The sequence below is a fragment of the Saccostrea cucullata genome, unplaced genomic scaffold (assembly GCF_032062105.1).
Source record: "Saccostrea cucullata isolate Sc308-1 unplaced genomic scaffold, CSIRO_AGI_Scuc_v1 ctg651, whole genome shotgun sequence".
NCBI classification, from domain to species: domain Eukaryota; kingdom Metazoa; phylum Mollusca; class Bivalvia; order Ostreida; family Ostreidae; genus Saccostrea; species Saccostrea cuccullata.
In genome coordinates this window covers 73,235-91,750 of record NW_026928561.1, presented here as the reverse complement: position 1 = coordinate 91,750, position 18,516 = coordinate 73,235, and the positions used below count along the sequence as shown (strand labels likewise).

At 34.7% G+C, this 18,516-nt stretch overlaps 1 protein-coding gene across 1 annotated transcript; it reads right to left on the bottom strand.

Moving 5' to 3' along the window:
- Nucleotides 1–36: 36 nt before the first annotated feature.
- Nucleotides 37–18,487, bottom strand: LOC134277966 (collagen alpha-1(I) chain-like). The gene is made up of 48 exons (XM_062760269.1): nucleotides 18,251–18,487; nucleotides 16,916–17,137; nucleotides 15,632–15,663; nucleotides 15,214–15,345; nucleotides 14,538–14,585; nucleotides 14,316–14,423; nucleotides 14,025–14,078; nucleotides 13,847–13,900; nucleotides 13,692–13,745; nucleotides 13,455–13,553; nucleotides 13,215–13,313; nucleotides 12,903–13,046; nucleotides 12,709–12,807; nucleotides 12,460–12,567; nucleotides 12,285–12,338; nucleotides 11,918–12,025; nucleotides 11,762–11,806; nucleotides 11,355–11,408; nucleotides 10,189–10,287; nucleotides 9,840–9,947; nucleotides 9,493–9,546; nucleotides 9,295–9,393; nucleotides 9,106–9,204; nucleotides 8,960–9,013; nucleotides 8,767–8,820; nucleotides 8,359–8,577; nucleotides 8,032–8,085; nucleotides 7,689–7,742; nucleotides 7,095–7,256; nucleotides 6,730–6,837; nucleotides 6,248–6,355; nucleotides 5,816–5,923; nucleotides 5,381–5,488; nucleotides 5,242–5,295; nucleotides 4,961–5,014; nucleotides 4,669–4,722; nucleotides 4,515–4,568; nucleotides 4,353–4,406; nucleotides 3,887–3,958; nucleotides 3,603–3,638; nucleotides 3,356–3,400; nucleotides 3,204–3,266; nucleotides 3,073–3,096; nucleotides 2,762–2,894; nucleotides 2,277–2,383; nucleotides 1,929–2,003; nucleotides 1,317–1,514; nucleotides 37–975 (listed from the first exon to the last, which is right to left on the bottom strand). The coding sequence occupies exons 1-48, from the start codon at nucleotides 18,336–18,338 to the stop codon at nucleotides 805–807; spliced, it is 4,284 nt and encodes a 1,427-aa protein (XP_062616253.1). The 5' UTR covers nucleotides 18,339–18,487; the 3' UTR covers nucleotides 37–804.
- Between the last annotated feature and the right edge of the window lie 29 nt (nucleotides 18,488–18,516).

Sequence of the window (18,516 nt, the reverse complement as noted above, 5' to 3'; positions counted from 1 at the left end):
GAAACAGTGAAAGAAAACAGAGAAGAAACAAGCATGTAATATGTCTCAAATATATTTATCCGATTTATTCACTTATGATTAAACAAATTTTTATTGTATTCATTTACGCACAGTCGTCACAAAATGGGATGGTCGTTCTTTTTTTTCCATACTTTAGAGGTAGGGGGACCTAGATGAAACACTTTTAATGAAAGCATCTTAAATGACTAATTACAAAAGAACATAAATATAACAAACATACAAAAATCACAGATTTACAATATTGTCCTTTCACCCACTTCTTCGGAATGATCACGTTGTCATATGAGCGAAAATCAAAACACACACATAACACAAAAGTATATAACATGATTAGCTTGGAATTGAAATTGTAAACGAATCCACAAAAATTGTCATGAAAAGTTGCCATGAACATGTCACGATTTCTTTTAGATTTTTGATTTTACAATAATCACAAAAACTTTTTGTCACAGTTATACACCTGCCCTTTGCCACGTGTTGTATGCTACAAAAGTTCGTGTATGGAATTGCCTGTTATATACGATATATTTTGCCATGATTTCAATATGTCCTGATTTACAAACCAGTTCAATGATGGTTATGTTGCCATGATCACAGGTAATGCCATGATTTATTTGTCAGTTGCCATGATTTTAGATAATGCCATGATTTCCTCACCATTTGCCATGATTTCAGGTAATCCCACGATTTCGATTGCCGGTTTCAGATGGCGTATATTGCCATAAATCCGTGTATTGCCATGATTTCAAAAGTGCCATGATTTCAAGATAATTAATTTTAATTTTAATTGTTTCCTATATATCCATCGTCATGAAAACATACTTCCTCTACTTTAATACCAAATTCTTGGCCTGCATTTCCTACGTCAGCAAGCTGTACGTCTAAAACGGGCAATAAATCAGCCCTTTTTGTTGAGATCGTGAAGACAGCTTTAGACCAGGTATCAGTCTTACCCTATAAAACATAAAATATAATCATTTTTAGCAACAGATGAATGTATTTTTAGAAATGGTATAAATTTTTATATAATTTGATGAATCTCAATTCTTGGATATTTAGATAAGCAATTCAAATGAACTTTTATAAAAAAAAAAGGATAGCTATTATACAGAGCATGAATATTAATCAAATACTCGTAAAAAATGTAAAATAATTTTATTTTCGCTCTTTATATCTATTGCATTAAAATATTAAAGGAAAATAGAATTTATTTGCTTGATCGGATCATTGAGCGAAGAAATACTTCAGGAAATATATACAATAGTGAAATGAGTTTTATTGCATGAATTACTTACAGAACAGTCGTTTTCTACTGTTATTGTTGTTCTGTGTTGTGGACGGAGAAGAGCGGAACTTAATGCACTGCCATCAAACAAACGGAATTTTGTGTCTTTAGGATCCACATTTTTGCAGAAAATGGTGATCGTCTGTTTGGCAGTGCTACTTCTCATTTGTAACCAGCCCAAATGTTTAGAAGGTACTTTATAGTTAAACTGAAATAGATATTGATTCCTTTTTAATGTGCATCAAAGATTTATGTTGTTTTTGCAATAAGTCCAGTGGCTTATCCTTTGAATTTTATTATCTCCTCGTTTTTTTGAGAAAAATACCCCTCTTGAAACGTGACACATATAAATTTATATATTTGTTGAGAAACCTTTGGAAAGGTCATGAGAAATACTGTGATTTCAATAATTTTTGTGGGTATTTAATGTTCGTTGTTTTTCAGGTAGGAAGAGTCCCAAGATTTGAAGTCCATCACGAAATGTAAAATGTCACATACATAAGTATAAATCCTTCATCCACAAAATACAATCCTCTTGAAAATACAGTTTTTCCTCAAACCACAAAATTTGACCACACGAAAATATGTGATTTTACAATATATCAAAATGAACAATTCATACCTCATCATCTCCAGTTATTTCCTCTCCAAACCAAATCGGTCGCCCTGACTGTTTGGTCCATCTCTGCTGGTTTTCCTGAAAGTCAAATTAAATATTCACGTAATTATTTTCTTTTGGCATCTATTAAATCAAACAAAATAAAATTGAACAAATACATTAAAAACCAGAGAACAAATGAAATCTTTTAATTTGTATATTTTGCCGTAATTTCTTAAAGTAATTCGAGTTTCTTCATGCATTACTTTAGCTTCTGCTTTAAAAGTGCTTTTCCATATGCTTTAAGTCAAATTGTTAAGTTCATTTATATATGTCATTTAAGTTTTTTTTTAAAGGATTTAAACTACTTACGCTATTTCCACTTGCTTGTATGCAAGTTTCACCGGATGTCATGTTGCATCTGACTAGGATTGGATCTGCTGGTACATTGCGGTCATTGGGGTCAATGTAATAATCACCTTAAAATTGAAATCAAACATAGATATTCAATCTTTAATTTGGTCTATTTTACAAATTAGGTAATAATTTGTAAATAACATAAGCATCATTCAATGTCATTAATTATTTTCCAGTTAATTCTTTGTGAGGATGTATAAAAGAAATTTTAAAAATATATAAATTATATATGACAAAAGAGTAAATTGCTTCAAAATGATACGTAAAATATTTTGGCAGATACATATATATTTTCGAAAATTTTTCATCCTTTTAATTTCATTGTGGATAATGGAAAATATTCATTTTTTAACAGTTTATTATTATTTTGTGGAGATTGTTATTCATATTATTGTATCTTAATTCCAATTTATTTTATGTTTTGATGTATTTCAGCTTACCGTTTTTGAAGTCAGGATTTTTTAGTTTGATATGTTGACAATGTTGTCCCGGGGCTTTTCTGGTACCAAGGGGTCTCCTGACACGATTGATTGCCTCTCCAAGAGTATTTAAGTCTACATAGGCATCGTCACTCTAGAGAATTCAAAAACGTGCCATTTTTGATAAAATACGCCTGAGTTTTGAAACGAAGTATTTTTTAAAGGTTAGGGACAGTTTTAAATAACCTTCTTTTTCCAGATCAAAGAAACGAATTTGCTTTTTCATCTAAGAGAAAAAAGATGTACAGTTATGTGTTATATAGTAAACTTACGACTGTGTTTGGATCATCGTTGTACTAAAAATAAAAAAGAAAATGTAGAATAAGACTTGGTACTACTAAACACTTAAAAAAATATTTTTATAGACCCATATGACAATAAGATACGATTTTATCATACTCACATAAGGATCGGGTCCCTTTACTTGATTGTAGTTGACGCCGCCTGGGAAAACTGGAGCATAACCCTAGAAATGATTTGCATATAAATTGAATATTCATAAAATATTTAAATTGACTGAGTTAACTAAATCAGTTTTATAATGCCAAAACTTACGGGAGGTCCTGGTCTGCCAGGTGGCCCAGGTGGTCCTTGTGGTCCCTGAAATCGACACAGAAGTTTGTCATTTTTCAGTTCAATTTATTTAAAATTATTAAATTCCACATAAAATGAAAAATAATCTCAGATAGTCACAATCAAATTATGCAATGTAATGATGTTGGTGTTATTAGAGACGGGTATTAGTTCAGGATTCTAGGTCTATTTGCGTTTTGCAATATCCTGCTGAGGATTGAAAACTTACATTTGGTCCATCGTCCCCTTCCGGTCCACGTGGTCCCTATAAAATTTAATGGATCATTTAGTTCATTTTTGCTATCATTCTTTAATAAAGCTTAATCTTAGATTATTTCAAATCGAAATATTGGTCTTATTGGCATTGATCAGGAAATCAATCTAGTAGGTTTTAAGACATCATTCAAAGTAAACCTATTTAAAGCACATACAAATTCCTATGGTATGTGTAGCTTTAACCTATTGATTAAGGGTAGTGATTTTCTTCCTACTACAATATATCTGTGTACTTACAGGTGCTCCTGGGGGCCCAATAGGTCCGGGGTCACCGTCACGGCCTGGTGATCCTCGCTGTCCAGTTTCTCCCTGTCAACAATAAGGGTGAGTACACTTTTAAATCTTAGTTTATGTCAAACAATTTTAAAAGATTTTCTTAAACAAACGGAGAAAAGGAAACAGTTTTCTACGGGCACTTAGGCTGATACGCAAATTTCAAAGGTTATAATTCCTGTAGCCCAGGCTAATATGCAAATTTCAAAGCTTACAATACCTTTGGCCCGGGCTAATAGGCAAATTTCAAAGGTTACAATACCTGTGACCCAGGCTAAGATGCAAATTTCAAAGGTTACAATACCTGTGGCCCGGGCTAATATGCAAATTTCAAAGGTTACAATACCTGTGGCCCAGGCTAATATGCAAATTTCAAAGGTAACAATACCTATGACCCAGGCTAATATGCAAATTTCAAAGGTTACAATACCTGTGGCCCAGGTGGTCCAGGGGGACCGGGTTGTCCGAGATCTCCGCTGTTGCCCTGTGAAAAGATAGTCAAATGTAATATGACAGTTCTTATATGTGGAAAACTCAAATATATTTTAATAGGAACGAGGAAACAGAACAAATTGTGGAATTACGATCATACCTGAGGTCCAGGCATTCCTTGACCCCCGGGGAGACCTGGCCATCCTTTGTCACCCTGAAAGAAATATATTCAAATAAAATATTACCCAGAACTCCCTATAGTCTTCATTATCAGTTTCAAGTTCATAGTGCACATGTAATTATTTATAATTTACCTTTGCTCCACTGGCACCGGTATTTCCCTTTTCTCCTTGAGGTCCCATTGGTCCCTTTAATATTAGTATTTATATAATGTCACTTTTAAAAAGAATAGGATTTATTTGATAGTTTTTTTTTGTCACTTTAAAAAAATAGGATTCATTGATATCTCTTTTGTTATCAAAGTATAAAAAACAAAATTATTAAGCATACTTGTTTTATTTATTATTATTGTTTATTTAAGCTTAATAAAATCGTTTTCATCTTTCTGTAGCTGGAGATGTTCAATAAAAAAGAATGTGGACGTACAGCAGGGCCTGATTGACCAGGTGGTCCTGGGATTCCGGCCTCTCCAACTTCTCCCTGAAAGAAAGGTAAAAGCTGATGAAAAAAATCACTGGAGCAATTTTTTTTTTTCAAAGACGTTGCAGTATATTCTTACTTATATGATGATATCTTAGTTTGGCTTTTGAAAAAAAAAATCCGATCTGCAATTAACCTCTCTTTAAGATTTATGTATGAACGAAAATAATAATCCGAATTTTAAAAAAAGGAGGCCATAAAAATATTTAAAAAATAAAAGTACTCACCCTTTCTCCTCGCTCTCCTTGTGGGCCAGACTCTCCTGTTGGTCCTTGTGGTCCCTGAATACAACATTTTACTTCAATGATATTTTTTTGATATATTAGACAGATAATGCTTATTTGTAAATCGGTATATATATTTTACCTGTGGACCTGGGGGTCCAGGAAGTCCAGCTTGACCTAATGGACCGCGGGGTCCCTTTTCTCCGGGAGCTCCTGGTGCACCGGGTAATCCATTAGCTCCGGGTGGGCCCTTCAGTGATATAAATCAATAACATATTTAACTTTTTTTTAGATGAAAAGAAATTTATTTATGCTTTTTTCCTTCAAATTGTTTTTTCATCAACTTCCCTTCATGAATGTTCGTTTTTATTAGGTAAAAATTATCCTATTCCAGATATTTTTTTTATGAAATTGAGGTAAGAAAATTCGATAACTGATTTAAAAAAGAAAAATAATCCTTTGAAAATATGAAATTTCAAATTCAATGCATTAAAAATCAATCAGAGTAATTTTCTAACTTGTGAAATATTCAGTTAGTGATATAAAAAACATTCACTTCCTATGAATTATGACCTACATTTTCTCCTGGTGGTCCTTGGTAACCCGGGTTTCCAATAGGTCCTGGGGAACCAACTGGACCCGTTAATCCATCTAATCCATTTTTACCTGGTTCTCCGACTGCTCCCTAATAAATTCAAGTTAATATTTCATTTAGTTTCTTCATTCAGGATACCAATAAAAATTTAATGTTGTCTCTTCGAAACTGGTCTACATTATTATGAATAAATCCTTATCAGAAAATCCTTGACTATTTCTGATATTCAAGATTGAATTTCTTCCAAAGCTTAATAAATAATTGGATAATAAAAATGCTTCTATATTCAATATATCGTAGGCAAAAAAGGAATAATTTAACAGTATCCATTGACAAATATTTGCTACAACTTACTATAAATTTACTAATATTTTTATTCATTTTAATGCATGTTTTATTTTCAAATATACATACAACAGGTCCTTGCTCCCCTGGGGGTCCCATTTCTCCCTGGGCTCCGGGATAACCTGGCACGCCACGTTCACCCTGAGGGCCCGAGGGTCCGGGTGGTCCTTGTGGCCCCTGAAGATTTCAATAATTGTTTTTCTTTCACGATTTCATGCAAAGTGAATTCAGATATAACTCTTAGAATGTAAAGTAAACTCAAAAAATACGCAAATGATGTTAAGGGAATTCAGAGATAACGTTAATGATGAGAAGGGTATACAAAGATAATGCTACGTTAACTAAGTGGATTTAGAAATTACACGAAGGATGTAAATTAAATTTAGAGATTGCTTTCATGATATAAAGTGATTCAATCATTTCATTAAGGATGTTAACTGATAAGAGGTGTTAAATAATATAGATTAAATAATATGTAAAATGCTTTAATCTATTTATATTCTTCTGTACTCAAGTCCCTGAAAAGGATTTCTCTTTATAAACTGTCTTACTAGAAGTCCAGAATTTCCTCTTTCTCCTGGTGCACCGTCACGTCCATCAGCGCCATTGTCACCCTGTCTTCCCACAGGGCCGGGTGCTCCAACCTCACCGCGGTCTCCCTATGGGAATCAGTTATGTTTTGCAAAATCAGAAAAGCTAATATTCACATAATCCGAAATTCTGTTGATACATAAGCTGTTTTAATCAAAACCTTAAATTCACAAAGTAAGAGATATAAATTATTCAATTTAAGCATATTTGAATAATGGAACATACCTCAGTAAAGAAGGTAAAGACGGGAATGAATCATATTTATATATCGATTTTATTAATCCTTGATTATAAGGTGCTAACTGTGCATTTTAAATGCCCTTACCCTCTCTCCTTGTTTTCCTGGGGTTCCTGGGGCTCCCAAGGGTCCAGACTCGCCTGGCAAGCCCTGTATTCCGGGTCGACCAGGTGACCCTGGCGTTCCCGGGGGTCCCTGTGGTCCGGCCTCTCCTACCTCTCCCTTACCTCCGGCCTCTCCTGGTCTTCCCTGTTTAATCAAATTATAAATTGTTACCACCAAAAACATTTTCTGTCGACATTGATTGACCGATCGTTTAATAATAAAGCCAATTTAATGGTCAAATGTACTTACGATACAAATCTAATCTAAGAATACCTTCTTTGAAGAAAAATGCAATTCCAGATCAATTAACTATGAATAATTTCTTTTTAAAATAAATGCAGTATTTTAAATCACTTTTCATTCGCGAGAACTTTATTTTCGCGTAATCACGCAAGATAATGAGATCGCGAAATTTTCATTCTCTCGTATAATAGTATTCTTCACGTTTATATAGAGGAATAAAAACAATTCGTGTCTCGCTATTAAAGAGTCAACGAAAATCTCGCGAAAGTAAGATGTCACGAAAATTTCTTAATCTACAAAATTTGTTTTAGATGAATTAAAGGTCAAACGAACATTTTCTCCGGGTATTCCTTGCTCTCCCTGAAATCCACGAGGACCAGAATCTCCCTGAAAATATAAACAACGTAAGTATTGTTTTAAATATAATCAGTGCAGCAACTGCGCCTAAGTCCCTTCAAAATTATCATTATTTTGAGGGTTCATAGGTTCTTTTTTCCTGCAAAAGTTTGCTTATTGCAATTTAAGATAAGAACAGGAATATGGTACGTAAATTGCTTTAATCAGTAGAATTATACATGTATTTCAAACTCCATTCTGAGGCATTGACCCTATACTCGGGGGTCTTGAATATTACAACTTTGGTAGAGGGACCATTGCTCATAAAACGACTACTCACCCTGGGGCCGGGGACTCCTGTTTCTCCTGCGGGTCCGGGGGGACCTGGATTACCCTAGCGAATACAACAGAATAATCATTGGAGATAGCTTATTAACATACAATCAAGGTAGGCATTCAAATTGCAAGAAAACAAGATGTTATAAATGCAAAAAAAATTACAAGATATCATGAACATGTATTTAAATGTCATACTTGAAATATTTTTCCTTTAATCTCTAACAGTTTTATGTGTTTTGACTAATGCAATCTAGGCAATATAAATTGCAATTTTCTTTCTAATTGTAAATAGAAAGTTTATAATGTTCCAATCAGGGGAAGGGTCTACCTGGGTGCCTCTCTCTCCAACACCGCCTGGATTTCCGGGATAACCTCTGGGTCCGGTTTCTCCGGGGGCACCGATTTCTCCAGCAGGACCTCGTTCTCCAGGGGGGCCGCGTGGGGGCGCAATGTTACTTGGCGGACCCGGGAGGCCTGGTTCACCTTTCTCTCCTGGCAAACCAATTTCACCCGTAATACCATCCCCTCCAGATGGGCCTCTTGGACCCTGAAAATGAAAGACATGATAAAATAGCAAATTATTTCATTAGATAACGCCTCTGTGGCATAGTGAAACGAATATGTGGTATTGTGAACTTCAATAAGAATTGTAAAACTTTTTGCAATGATAATTGTTATAAAAAATCATAATAACTTTAATCCATTGGTGCATCTAAGTCCAGTATAAGTAGCTTACCGGGTTACCGCGTGTTCCTCTTGGTCCTGGGGGTCCAGCTTCACCGGGCAAACCCTGAAAAGATGTTTATGGAAAAGTCATCATATGCTACTTTCTTTGAATAGAGCAAGGCATTGAAGATTTGTACAGGCAAATGACATCAAGTAAAAAAAAAAAAGACAATATCAGTAGCTTTAATGAAAACCAAACTAACCAACAATCCAGGTTGTCCACTATCTCCTCTTTCTCCCATAGATCCTGGAGGTCCCTGAAAAGAAACCACATTTTCTCAATATCATTACTACAGAAAATGGTTCCTGAATGAATTCAATGTAGCTATATCAGTGAGGCCTGAGTTACCGGTGGCCCGGCCTCTCCTGCCGGTCCTGAGGGCCCGCGCTCCCCGGTGGCACCTCGGGAACCTCTTGGTCCTGGTTCTCCTGGAAGACCGGGTTCTCCCTAAAACAGCAATGATTGAACTTTAAAAAAACGTTGCTCTTTGTCAAAGATTGCACCAGAACTTTTTTAAATTTCAAAATCATGACCCACTCTTGTTCCTGGTACTCCTGGTTCACCGCTGGGTCCTGTGGCGCCTGTGTCTCCTGTCTTTCCGTTTTCACCTGGGGTACCTGCTGCTCCTGGTGGACCCTAATGGCAAAAGGGAAAAATTTACAAATATTGTAATTTTTCAACCATGAAACAAAGATGAAAACGGAGTGAATAAAAGTAACCTGGATTTTAACGTACATTGAATCCTGGGTCTCCTGTCTCACCAGGGTCTCCTCTCTCTCCTTGTGCTCCCTATTGTGATAATGTTATGTTTAAAGTTTACGCTGTTCCATACATGAAAACTTATTTTACAAACATTCCGAGTAAAAAAAATTTCATCAGATTTTCATTAAAATTTTACTTCTTAACTTCCATATAACATTTATGCACCCCACATTTGACAATCATAATATTTTTTATTTTCAATTTCAAATTTTGATAATGAAACAAGTGACCGAATAAAATCAACCACATCTTAAATGAATACTGAACTTTGAAAGAACGTGGAGCCATAATTAGCACTAGACCTAACAAGTAGAGAGTACCTGAATTCCAGCTGGTCCCTCGGGGCCGGGGGGTCCTGCGGGTCCTCTTATTCCTCTGGGTCCCTGTCTTCCTGGGCCACCTGTCTCACCGTCTCGTCCGGGAAGACCCTTTAAGAAATGCAATAAAATTTATCCAAAAATAAATTAATGAATATTTGTTTCATGGAACTCACATTCTGTGATTTTTTTTCATTCCTAGTCTTGAATATTGTAAATGTTAGCAAAAAAATAACATTGAACCCCAAAAATTATTTGTTAATGATTTACCATTGTAGTATCATGATCCCATAAAGAACATAAAATTTGAACAAAAAACTTAATCAGAAATCAGGAAAAATCATAGTCTTACAGATTCTCCGTTAATGCCCGCGGGTCCTGGTAAGCCTGGGTTGCCTGGGGGTCCAGGGGGGCCTGCTTCTCCATTTTTACCGTCATTTCCAGTCAGTCCCTAGCAAGGTACGATCAAATATTTTTATTTTTAATGGTTTTACACGTTTTAAATTTCAAACATATTTGAAATAGCAAATGGAAGAAAATATTCATCAGGCGCGTAGCCAGCATTGAAATGAAGTGTACGCAGAAAATGGTGGGGGTTTGGGGGCCGCCCTGAGGCACCCAGTGGGTCCAGGGCGAAGCCCTGGTGGGGGGTCAGGGGGCGAAGCCCCCGGGAGCTCCTGGATTTTACGAAATTTTTCAGTCATTTTCTTTTCAAAGAAATCACGCTACATCTCTTTTCTCAAGCAAACACTGAGCTAAGTTATACTTCCATGGATACTTTAGGAAGAGAAGGATAATTTGATTAAATTAATTTACGAATATATTGGTATTGGAAAAAAAGTTTCCAAGTGTGTGAAGATGAAATTGAGAAGTAATTTAATAAGTTATCATTGTAGATCTAGTTAAAGTATTTCAAAATATAAACGAGGTTGTGGGTCTTTTGATAACCTTTATATTCTGATAGCTTAAACAATGTGAGAGTACTTAAATTCTATAAATTGGTAACATCAGTAAAAGAAGATATTCATAAATGATCTATATTTTTATTTACTTTGTTCAGTAATTTTAATTTAGCCACTTTTTTTTTTGTTTATCGATATTTATTCATTACTTCAACGGAAATTCTTGTATAGTCGTCTATGACCCTTGTAACTTTTTCTTTAGATCAATAATGTTACTTAGATCGCTTTCCTTCATCAAATATTTGTCCGGATAATCAGGATTACGCGGATTAACAGTTGAAAATTTTGGTTCAACAATATTTTCTTACTCAAGAATTTTGGTATTCATTTTATAAAAGACTGGATTTTAACGATATTCTGAACAAAATTTGAATAGAAACAATAAGACGTAAAATAATTTGAAAGACAGGTAGTGCTTCTTTTCCTCCGAACAAATCTCTTTCTTTTTTCTTTCTTTCTTTTCGTTTTTCTTTTTTTTTTGAAAATGATGTGTACGCACTTGCGTACTTGCGTATAGGCAGCTACGCGCCTGTTCATTAATAAGCTTAAATCTTACCGGTTGACCGCGGGCACCGGGTTCGCCAGTTTCACCAGTTTTTCCAGGTCTGCCCTAAGGAAAATGTTGTAAAAGTAGATATTAAGTATCACCTTGATTGATTCCAGGTGTTCTCTTTTTATTAACAGATAATTTAATCAAAACGCAAACACTACAGAAACAAACCGATAACGATCCAAAAACATCTACTGCTGAAACTTGGGATATTACTCGTATTATAGTACTACACGAAAGGGATTCGTGATGGAATGCTTGCATTTTTGTCCATGTACAATGAAAAACAAATATGTCTGCTAAAATTCTTATTAGCAATAATTATTCCTTCCTATCCTTTGAATTAATTTTTTTAATGATTAATCGAATAAACCGCCTGTTTCTAAAACATTAAACGGAAAATATAAACTTACCCGCGGTCCCGGGGGGCCTTGATGTCCTGGGGTACCTGTCAATCCCTAGAAAAAGAAAAATGTACAATTTTATCATAACTCAAATGATTATATATTAATTCCCTAAATATCTTCCAATGAATGGATTCCTTGTTTGCTTTAAAAACGTTAATATACCGGATCTCCACCAATTCCCGGTTCTCCGGTCGATCCCCTCTCTCCTGGTCTTCCTGGTGCCCCGGGGGAGCCCTGAGCGCCTGGTAAACCTTCGGGTCCTGGTGTTCCCTAAATGTAAAATGACAAAATGAAAAGAATGAACGAATAAAATAATCACAATGCCAACACCGTTTACGTCGGCAAAACAAAGTCCCGAATTCAGAAAATGTATATATCAACAAAAATATAATACCATAATTTCTCTGTAATGAGAATGAGAGTACACATCTTTATGAACATTACCGAGGAAAATAGTTTTCTTCCTCAATTTGATCTTTAATTCATATATATACATATGAAAAAATACTTTTAAAAAATAGGCCCTTACCCTTTCCCCTGATAGCCCAACAGCTCCCTGTGGCCCGGGGGGTCCAGGTGGTCCCTGTAAAGAAGGAGGCATATTAACATTCCTAAACTAGTTAGAATTCTCGTCAAAGACATCAAATGACAATATTGAAGTCAATCAGCTCTTCACATATTAAGCAGTGTAGAGTATACTTCACCCTTTTGCCCTCTTGCCCTGCCAGTCCTGGTAAACCTTGTTCTCCGGGTGCCCCAGTGTTTCCTTTCTCTCCTGGATCTCCCTGGCGACCTACACTTCCATCTTGTCCCTAAGTAAAAAAAACAAAACAAGATAAATATGGCCCTTTTGTGGTAAATACACAATAAATTTCGGTACTTCAGTGCAAGTCACGCCTCAATATGGTAAACACACATTAAAACTCGGTACTTCAGAACAAGTCACTACTTACAGGGTCTCCTCTTTCTCCTGCAATCCCAGGGTCGCCTGCTTGACCCGGTGCGCCCTGAGGTCCTGGAAATCCCTGTGATCCTGGTGCACCTTGCATACCCTAAATAAATATATCAAATAAATTTATCTACATTTGTCTACTTCTAGTGATTAAAGGAAATAATAATGCTGTTTAGTTGAATTTGGTCCATTTACAATATCTCCTTTGGGTCCAGTTTCGCCATCTTTGCCTGGTGCCCCTGGGCGTCCCGGTTCTCCTGGGGGTCCTTGACGTCCGTTAACACCTGGGGGTCCTGTCATTCCTAATTCTCCTCTTTGTCCAGGTTGACCAGCATCACCCTGAATGACGATATATCAACAGCTATTTACAATTCCTATCGTTTTCAATCCCAAAATACAACCGTTTAGACTGTATTCCTGATTCTGAATTAGCAGATAATTATTTTTAGAATTTCTTTTATTTTACACTGTTAATTATTTTTAGAATTTCTTTTATCTTACACTGACCTTGGCTCCCATGCTACCTGGGAATCCAGGACTACCCGGCGCTCCGATTGGTCCCGGTGGACCTTGTTCACCTGGGTTACCATCCAATCCTCGAAGACCCTGTAAAAATACAAACACATCAGTCAATTTTATGAGGGGAAAATCATATAGTGTGTAAGAAAGAATAAGAAATTTATTATTGAAGTTTGACATGATAAAAATGTAAACATTCAGCTAAATGAGAAACTTCAGTCCACATACTGGTGTTCCTTCTGGTCCATCACGGCCCCTCTCTCCGGGCGCACCTGGGGGACCCATCACTCCAATGGCTCCAGTTGGTCCCACTGGTCCCACCGGTCCCTAAGAAAGCATTAAAATGACAACTCCATGTATTTTCAAATGAATCTATTTTTTATCAACTGAAGTCTAAAAAGAATTCGAAAGTTCTCTTAACAACTTCCAAATTTAGACAACTGAATAAAAAGTTCTGAATCTTACCTTTTCTCCAGTTTTACCAACTTCTCCTTGTGCGCCAGGTCTTCCGGGCATTCCCTACAATACAATTTTAGACATTCAAGACAATTTAAAAACAACTTTATCTGTCTTTCTTATTCTCTAAGAATCAATATTAACATAATGAAATCTATACTTACCCTATGACCTTTCATTCCTGGCATGCCTGGCATTCCTGGATTTCCTGGTGTACCCTAAAAATATAGCTTTGAAAAATTACAAAAGCCCAAAAATGGTAATTTAAATCAAGATTCCGTTAAATAATTCTACTCACATAATACTGGGATATATTGGGAATATTTTTCAGAAGCAACTTACTGGTTCTCCAATAGGCCCCATAGGACCCTGTTCTCCTGGAAGTCCTTCATCACCCTAACAAGATTTTCAAAAAAAAAAAGGTTCATATTAAAAATTACAATTTACATTGACATTGAACATGCGTGTCTCAAAATCAAAAAAAAAAAAAAAAAAAAAATCCAATATTTGTCTACAATCCAATTATTAATATATTTTTTTTTAAATTTTATATCCGAATTTATAGTGTCTAATCTATAAACAAAATCTCCGTTCAAGGTAAAGATCCAAACTGGATCTTTTCTGGTAACTTACATCATTTCCTGTTGGTCCTGGTGGTCCAGGGAATCCCCTTGGTCCTGGGGGACCACTTGGTCCGGGTTCTCCAACATCTCCACGTGGGCCGGGAAATCCAGGAATTCCCTGTAATAGTGATATTATGTACACAATTTACAAAGTATAATTACTTGTCAAATACATGATTGTATTATTATTATCAAATATGTATTTTTATTTAAACATATGGTAAAGACTTACAGGTTGTCCGGGTGGGCCTTGAGGCCCTCGTGGTCCAGGCATCCCCATCTGTAAATATGAATACGCCATTTGTTTTACTCGAAATTCTGTTCTTTTCTCAATCTTTTAACATCATTTCTAATAAAACTCTTTATATCTGTTTATGCTTGATCTTTTATACAGTATATTGACTTCATTTAAAAAACCCTAATAATCCACTTTATAAAGTTCTGTATTTTATGGTATCTTTAATTGCTTTCTTTACTTTGTTAATTTGACAGACTTGGTTAAGAGGTTCTGCTTTTTTTCTTCGAAATGACATGGAACCAAACAACAATATATTTTCGCAATAAAGCTTCTTCTACAATGAATTTTGCTTGTCTATCAGCATAATACTTATAGTATCTTTGCTTGATTTGAACATACATTTTCATGTTTCATTGTTTGTATGGTAATTTGAATGTATTCTAGTGTTCATTGCGAAGTCATTATAAGAAAGATATGCCTCCTGTTGTTCTTTGACAAGAAAACCATACTTAAAAAAGTCATCGAATGGTGGAAAAACTTTGAAAGTTTTAAATGAAGATACAATGCCAATGTAATTAAAATTGACTTCAATATGAAATTGCAAGACAGAATTTAATCCCTCAGATATTATTTTGGATTTTTTTCGTTTGCTTCCAAAGGTTACTCCTACCCCATTGTAAGTGGGAAAGGGACCCGTGACGGCACCGCCGGCTTTTTCGTCGGCCACCACGAGTGGCTCTTTTCCCATCATAGCACCAAGTCCACTTTTATCGGCGACCACCAACATTTCCTGTTGCTTGAACTACACGAAAATGAATATTAATGATGAATATATAAAAACAAATAATACATTTAAAAGAATTGACTACACGATAAAGAAAAATTATTTACTCAAAATCATGAACATGGATATTCTTTAAATGTGCAAAAAATATAATTAAAAGTTGCCAATACAAAACTAAATCATGAAATATAATATTTTGTAATCTTAACACAATTTTTTTTCATATGGTATTTCTTTGTTAATTTTAAATGTTATTTTAAAAAAGATGGTTTGCTGATTTTAGAAGTAAAATCATTTCTTTTACCTTTGCAGCTTCTCCCTGGACCAGAGGTATCACTACGAATGGATGTAAGTTCCATTAATAATTTATCATATATAATTCACTAAGATATATAACCACAATATGTATATTTCTTTTTAATACGAAATATTATGGCTCATGTTTTGAAAAACATTGACACAATTTTTTAAAAAAAAGAAATTACCCACTGAAATATTGTTTTTCTGTAAATTGACTACACAACCAGAATGCTGTCTACGTGATAGTACATTTCATTTTTTAAGAGTTATCACAGTTTTCATCGTAAAAAATGCAGTACTAAGGTAAATTGAAGAAATACTAGTAAATAGTATGATAAAAGAGTTATCATAAAATGACATGGTATTTTTATCTTACAATAAAAATAACCATTGAAATTTTTATTGATAAAGTTATTTGAAATTATAATATCATCAAGCAATCGAAACAACTTATACTGGTCGATTCACGATTTTATCGTTAAATGCGATAAGAATCATGAATTTCTAAAATCGACAAGTATAATTCAGATATGGTTCAATTTTTCTTTCAGGTTTCAAAATATAAGTAAAAAAAAATAAATATCGGAGTCAGAAATGTATCATCACTAAAATGATAATAATCTGATTTCCTTAAAATCTAAAATGTTGGTCTGTAACATTAATACTTCCTCTTTGAACAGTGATCTTGATGCTTTTATGTTATGACCTTGAATCTATGTCTATCTAAATATAGATCTAGAGAACTCTCCTGGACACCATTTAATTATTCTATTGTCCAGTTATTGGCCCACAAGACATGACCTTGGTTAAAACCGTAACATGTTTTAATTAAAAGAAACAAAAGACTAAACCATTCCAATAAAAGTTCGGGTGTAATTGCTAGGACCTGATTTTACTCTCTGTCAAGTGACCTTGACCTTTGATGTATGATCTTTGGTTTTGGATCAGTGCACTCTAGGAGGGTAATTTAACACACTCAAGTTTGCATCCATTCAAGTCTAGGGTTGAAGAGTTACATGTATGACCAGATTACACAATCTTATCAACAGACAGGATCATGTTCGCATTTAAGATAATGATTTCGATATTTCAAATTGTTTAGCATGCAAACATTTGTAAACAATATGATCATTTTCTTCTTACAATGACAACAGATACGAGAATTCTAAATCATATAGAAATAAGAAAACATTTAAACTCTTCCTTTGTTCTCTAAAGATATCATTGGCCAACAAAAAAACCCAAACATATTGCACCTGTTGACCATAAGCATTCCTTTTCCCCTTACCTTCACACCTATCTGGACAACATTTTCCCATCTCTAGGATTGGGTGTTGTCCCGGGGGACATTGGATATCCTGGCAGGTAATGTTTTGGTATAATCGTTGGACGGGTCCATCATTGCCCTTGACACAGATGTGCTCAACGCAGGGGGCATTCATTGGGTCAGGGATAAATGTTTCTCCAATTGCAAAGAACTGTCCATTGTAGATACAACCTTCTGGTATTCCTTCAAAAGAAAGTTATTTTTGAATAATGTTTTGGCATCTACGAATTAAAGCTGTGCAGCATGTCCTGCTTGTGCATATTTTGTTGGGGGAATTATTCAATTGTTCAATGTTTTTAACCATTGATTTGTATTTTTGTACTTTTACATTTAAGATTCATCTAGTATTTACAATTTTTTGCAAGAATGGGTGTCAACCTACTCTTCGTGTCTTTGTTATGATGCAAAGCACAAGAAATTTGTACAACAGTTATAAAAATCTTGCTTTAAATTCTTTTGTTTTGATTATTGAAACAGAAAATCAGCTCTGAAGTAGTATGCCTTTTATTTCGTATTATGAAGACTTAAAGGCATAAACAGTCACAGTGTTATGATGTTTATCTATGTAACTGTATTTTGTTTACGTCAGCAAAAAGTAACAAAGAAACCCATATAGTGTACAGCGCCCTCTGGTGTTGCAGAGTTGGCCAATCAACTATGAATAGTCTCATTTCACATTCAACATTTATTTTCTGGTCATAATACATTTATTTAACTTATGATTCTATGTTGGCTGTTAACTTAAACCAACAAACAACGTAATATTGATTATAAAAGATTTGAAAGAATAAAATAACATATTTCTATGCTTTTTATAACCATTTATATTTTCCAATAAAATCAACCTAATATGTTGAAATAAATGCATCCACTGCAAAACGATGCATGAATGTTGAGATGGAATACTTTAAAGAATGTAAAACAAAAGTCCTTTTTAATAAAATTTTAGCGTCAAAATTAAATTACTAAATTCACATTCTACAACATGTAACTATTTTGTTTCTGGCAATAGTAAGACAGTATATATGATTCATGATCGTTTATGTGGCGCAACGGAGTAAGAGCTAAAAAATCTCTTCTTGAAAGTAGATATTGCATGCTCTTTGAAGTTCGGTTCAAAGCATTCATTATTTTTTTTAATTTGCAGTCGTTCATTGCATTAAATATCAATACCATTATATATTTAACACTACAAAAATTCTTTACTCTCACGTTGAGCATTTCCTCTCAGCTATATAATTTTGATGAATTAACATGATTCTATTGTCAGATTATAAAGTGAGAAGAAATACTCACCGTTTCTGGCATAATCAATTTCGGCTGCACTGACCATCCATGAAATTAACATAAGCGCTCCCCATCGCACACAAATGTACGATTTCATTTTGCAAAATTTTACTGTCTAATGCATTAAAAACAAATATACATAATAATATGGTGATGTAAGCAATGCTTATATGCCTGCAACACAGGCTTATGAAAAGCTGCTCTCCTGTTCAAGAAACAGGCAACAGTTAATTTCTTCGGAGTTATCGGTTGCTGATGTCAGGGGTTAGTTTCCA